The 6,010-nt window shown below is 41.4% G+C and overlaps 1 protein-coding gene across 1 annotated transcript; it reads left to right on the forward strand.

Moving 5' to 3' along the window:
• The first annotated feature begins 1,759 nt into the window (after positions 1-1,759).
• On the forward strand, positions 1,760-2,757 carry LOC124035255 (transcriptional and immune response regulator-like). The gene has a single exon (XM_046348700.1). It carries the CDS (start codon positions 1,876-1,878, stop codon positions 2,179-2,181), a length of 306 nt encoding a protein of 101 aa, XP_046204656.1. The 5' UTR covers positions 1,760-1,875; the 3' UTR covers positions 2,182-2,757.
• Positions 2,758-6,010: the final 3,253 nt, after the last annotated feature.

Consider the following 6,010-nt stretch of genomic DNA (forward strand, 5'->3'; position numbering starts at 1 on the left):
TTTTCCGAGTTACAATACTAAAAAAAACCCATCTAATTAGTGGATTGACCCAGTAACATACAATACAACACTGTACTGGGGATTGTTTGGTTCACTATTTCCTGTGTTTGATTAACTGTTGATATGGACTGATGTATAACTTGATGGTATGGGAGATGCAGACAGATGTATCCCTTGGGGAAGGGAAACAGGACTCAACCAAGCATGTGTCAATACCTAACTTTCTACAATTATCCGTTGTAACTATAATACTGACGTATCTACCTAGGACCTGCTTCACTGCCAGTATCAAATGTCTGCAATCGTTGAATGTTATGGTAAAAGTTTGACGCCATTCTGGGCCTGGGACACTCTGATAATGTACTGTATATGTGAGACTGTGATTTTGTAGCAGCTGATGTTGTGACTTCCTGACAAGCCTCTTGAGCTGATGTTTACAGAACATTTTGGACTGTCTGACTCATTTATAAATGCCTTCTCAGAGAAGGCCTGTTAGACATTTCTCTGGAGGTGTCTCCTTGTTGCAACTTGTAATTAAACCAAAATGATTTGGATTGATTTGATCTATGTCTGTTCTCCTTTCTCTTCATCTAGGAATTCCCATTATCAACACTGCTATTCATTTCATGCTCAACTGAAGGAACATTTTGAGTAATGTTCAGGATGCCTTTATTAAAGCTGATCAAGGTTTCATTTGGATATCTCCAGGAATGGATAGTGTAGGACTGTAGAAACTATTTGCCAACTGCCATAGCAAGTATCTTCAGAAAAACTGCATAGACTTTTACTCTTCATTTAAAGTGAGACTGTCAGATCTCAAGGAGATGTGGGTGTGGAGTCAACAGGCGCAGGAGAACCGAGTTCCAGAGAAAGGGCGTTTGATTTTCACAAGCTCAAAAGAAAACCAACAGGACTCAGGCCTACAGTAAAATACGCTGGATGAATCCCCCACTCAGACACAGTCCAGGGAAACCCCCTGTAGAACACGAGCTAAATAAAACGCACCCCAACCTCACTGACAGTTCAAAACCCCCAAAGGAAATGTGGAATTAAATAACCCCCCTAATTAACCAACGTGAAACCAGGTGATACACAAAACAGACATAACCAACAGAAAAGGAAAAGGGATTGGTGGCAGCTAGTATGCCGGCGACGACGACCGCCAAGCACCGCCCGAACAGGAAGAGGAGCCACCTTCGGTGGAAGTCGTGACAGAGACAGAGATATGAGAAGTGTGGGTTGAAAATGAAAAGACAATGAAGAAACAAGTGGGCCTAAACTACGGTCCTACTCAACCAAAACACACTATCTCATCTAAACAGAGACTCTTGAACTATTATCAACAGGATATGATGCTTTTTTTAAACAGACTGAAATAACAATTTTAGTTATTCTGTACTATAATGACTCAACTAGCTACAATGTGTGGCAATTGAGATCGAAATTCCTTTACATGTCCTTTGTGGGAACAGATATAGGTTTACATGATATGTTAACATGTATTTACTGAACTTGTGACAATTGCTTTCTCAATACACAGTAGATATGGGCTACAGAACATTTGCACTCATCCTGCACCTCAGTAGGCTCTGCCTCTGCTGGATCATACATAATTACTGTTTCAGTCGGTTTGATGTGCGCACAGCAACAGTACAGAGGCGTTCCCTGCAGGAGGGAAGCACCACCAGTGATGTCACTTCTGTAACTGGGGCTTGACAGCATGAGCGTCCCTAACAGCCCTTTAAATATCGCAGGCGGCGCTCACAGTTCTCACTCACTCCAATCCCTAGCGCACGAGCGAGTAGTGTTCCCTCTCCCTCATACAACCCCAGTCAAAGAAGTTGCTGGACCAGCTAAAAAGAGAGAGCCAACAAGATGTCTAACTACGTTGTATCCTCCGACTCTCGCCGTGTCAGTCCATCGGTCCACGGGAACAAATTCGACACTGCGCACCGCAAGAAGGCAGTTCCCAACATATTCGAGAATGTCAACCAGGACGCACTGATGAGGCTGTTCCAGAAAACGGGGGACATGAAAGCGGAGGAGAGGGTGAGGAGCATCTTCTCCTTCACCCAAGATCCAGCGGAGACGGCCAAAGCCCTGATGGCGCTCAAGCAGCGAAAGAAGGACAAGTTCCTCCAGATTGTAGGCATGGTTCGCCACATGCTGAAACTGCGTTGAACATTCTCTTCTCGGCTCTACTGAACGAGTTGAATTGAAGTGCACTAGAATGACGCTGTGGTGGTTGGGCAGGTGACGCCGAACTGTCACCTGGCAAGGAGAAGGAGAAGCAACGTCCTGGAATGGAGGAAGCCTAAATTCAAACCACTGTCTTCGAAGACAACAAAGTGTGACTATTCCACGAAGATGCGCTCCATGCGTAATAGCGGCATGCACTGGTTCGTATGGATACATCGTGCTGGATGAAGAAAGGAGAGAATGGGAATACTGGGGGCTGTTGTCCCGAACAAAGAAACAGGGAGACATGACGCTCTCCCTGACTGACTATGCATTCTGTTGAATGCTCGGCTGTCTATGTGCACCTCATAGGTTCTTATTTGCTGGTGAATAATAACTGTACAAAGATAAACTGCCTGAAAATGCCTGTTCCTGTGAAAACACATGCCTTGTCTCTGTATCATTTTAACTTTGTGATACCACCAATTTATTTGTCAAAACATTTTATAGGACCATGATAACATGCATTTATGAAATGTCCTTTTGCAATTTCTTTAATAAATTATTTATGAAATATAACTTCTATTATCTTTGCTTTCATTTAGAATGACTGTTTGATATTGTTTGATGCAAACTCTGAATGATCTCTGATAGGTATCTTTTCAGGTTAGATTGTAAATACACTGTCTTTTTTTAGTATTATTAGTTTAATATGGGCTTCATCCCTAATTCCAAAATGACACCTTTATACACTATTATAGATCCATTTTAGTTGTTTGAAGGGAGATATTCATGGAGAGGGGTGCTTAGCACTTTAAAACATATAATACTGCACACAGTTGTCTTGAAATGGGTTAACACAGTGTAGCGTAAACGTCAGTGTGGCCCCTCTTCACCTGCAACCAGCCTTACATCATTTATGGCCTCTCCAATGTGTCTTTTTTAAATTTAACCTTTATATAATTTGGCAAGTCAGTTAAGAACACATTCTTATTTACAATGATGGCCTACACCAGCCAAACCCGGATGACTCTGGGCCAATTATGCACCGCCCTATGGGACTCCGAATCACAGCCGGTTGTGATACAGACTGGATTTGAACCTGGATGTCGGTAGCACTGAGATAGCACTGAGTGCCTTAGACTGCGGCGCCACTCAGGAGCCCATACATCCCCATGCAAACAGAACAAGAAGGAGGCTATCTTTTCATTACCATAAAATGATAATTATGATATCATTATTCGTTATCATATCAAATTATAAGTATTCATATTCATCATAAGAATATGATATAATAGCAAATGACAATGAATAAATGTCAAGTCATTTATTCTAGGAACTATAGCTAATTTCTCAGAAATTCTCTCATGATTTCACTTTCTCTCTGTCAATGTTGAAATAAAGGTGTTTTTTTGGGGGGGGTAAAGTTACACATGGCTTGATGTGGTTAACCTTTATCAGGTTTCCCTCATGGGGCTTCCTCCAGACCAGTGCAAACCAGTTCTGCTGGGGAGGTTTTCTGCAGTGCACAGCAGTGTTTGTGTAAGGTGTATCTTAACATCCCCACTCTGCAGATAAGAGCTTGTTTAAGTAGTATTACAGGGTTTAGGCCTGCTGCATTAGAGGTTATACAACACAATGCCTTTAACTGTCTCTCATCAGACAGAACAGGAGACATAGTGTCAATATCACCTATTAAAATGTCTAATAACAGTTTCCATATTTTCACACAGTGTTTGGGTTTTTATCAGGTCTGTACTTTTGGTCAGGGTTTTGCTATGGGTTGGCTTAGCTGGAGCCAAGGGGATCAGCGAGTGGATGTCTGCTAATCTCATTGCTTTGATAGTCTCTCTGCCGGCTCAAACCAGTTCTGAGGCTAAGGGATGCATCACCTGACATCTGACTGTACCTGGCTTCTGCATGTGCCGCCCTCCTGCCGCAGTGGGAACCGTAGACACAGGAAACCCTAGCCTGCGGGTGGAGATTTCTCAGGTGAATATCCACATTTTTCAGGCATGCTGGCGCTAAGTCATCATAAAACACCTCTCTCTCAGTCTCTCACTCTCTTTCTGTCACCCACACACAAATGCACAGACGGTAGCTGCTGTTAAATACTGTGAAGATCAAACACAATGTTTTGTTCCATAAACACAATAAAATGGAAACTGTCCACCTCTGTTTCAAACAAAGTGTCTGACATTATTGGTATAGATTTAGATTTAGAGTCCATTTGTAGGGTTTTTGCATAACTAGTTGTTCCAGTTCGGTTGCTCTGTGTATCATCTTGCAGAGGACAGCATTGATTTCCCTCTTTTCCTTTTAAGGCTACCCAATTGTTTCGGAAAACAAAGCTAAAAGAAAGCTAAATATTTAAACCAATTGTCTTGGTGGCTGGGTGATATGTTTAACTCAGGGCTGTCCTCCTCTCCCACCCTCTTCCTCCCTTTCATACAGCGATCAGTGCTGCAACACTTTGATGTTAACAGACACTGTTAACAGACACACAACCTTTTAGCCTTTATGTTCGGGCCATTGCCACAGTGACAGGTAGAGACGGAGCAAGAGAAAGAGAAATAGAGGGAGACAGGATTTTATGACCAGAGAGGCTAACTAGCCTCTGATTCCGGAGTAGACCGGTTTTAACCACTCGCTTTAAAAAGAGGAACTAAAGCCCCGTTCATACCTGATTCTAACATTCGTCCTTTGTCCTGATCATGTCCTGATCTGGTCTCTTTGCATTTATAAGATCTGATCACAATCAGATCACAATGCGTCTTTTAACCGTCTACACTTGTCTAAAAATCCATGCACAATCAGAATGTGGACAAATTTCAGGACAAAGGCCACATGTTAGAAACAAATATAAACAACCACAAGTTATCCTCATGACTCACATTTACTTCCTTGATAAAGGAGGGAAAAGCTGCCCCTTTCAACATTTTCTCTGTTATAAATCCTGGCATAGTACTAGGCTTATATTAACCAAATTTTTAATACAAACTCGCTCTTAAATCTAGCTCTCTTGTTCCTTAATCTCTCAATTGAGTTTCATATTCTTGAAAAAGACACTAGTGACAAATCATAGAGCTATATTTGAATGTTAACATTTCTATACGAGTTTAAAACCAAGAAGTACCATAAAAAATTAATAGTCTGGGCGTTTATTTGCTTTAATCACTGAACACAACCAATGCTTATTAGACACAGTTTTCGATTGGAGCCAGGTTTCTATTTCCTTAATGCACACATCTTTTGCTGAATAAAATGTCGAAAAGACTACCACACCATTTATTGTGACCATTATAAACATTATAATAACAAATCCATTGCAGATCAGACTTTAAAGAATAGGCTGCCTATCATACACCCCTGATATCATGCTTCAGCCCCATGAATTTGATGTTCTGTTTTCATTTTGGTGGCGCCATGGCCAGCTACGATGAGATCATTATTTACATATATCTTTCATGCACATCACAATGGGAACATCAGAACTGTGTCCATGGGAACCTCATAAACAATTAATTTAGACCCAGCGTTTATTTTGAAACAGGCGTTTATTTGTTGAAATGTGTGCCGATGTCCAGCTATTAGCTATTAAAAGGGACAGGTAGCTATTTGAGACACAGTGTTTAATTGAAGTTTTAAATGCATCTCCTAAAACAGACATTGGTTTCCCTCAATTCCCTGGGTCAGATTGCCACACAGACTGATCCCAGAAGTTGTCAATTGGGAAATTATATATCAGTAAACAGATTATAATGCATCAGTCTGTCACGCCCTGGTCGAAGTGTTTTGTGTTTATCTTTATGTATTGGGTCAGGCCAGGGTG

The sequence above is a fragment of the Oncorhynchus gorbuscha genome, linkage group LG05 (genome assembly GCF_021184085.1).
Source record: "Oncorhynchus gorbuscha isolate QuinsamMale2020 ecotype Even-year linkage group LG05, OgorEven_v1.0, whole genome shotgun sequence".
NCBI lineage: Eukaryota > Metazoa > Chordata > Actinopteri > Salmoniformes > Salmonidae > Oncorhynchus > Oncorhynchus gorbuscha.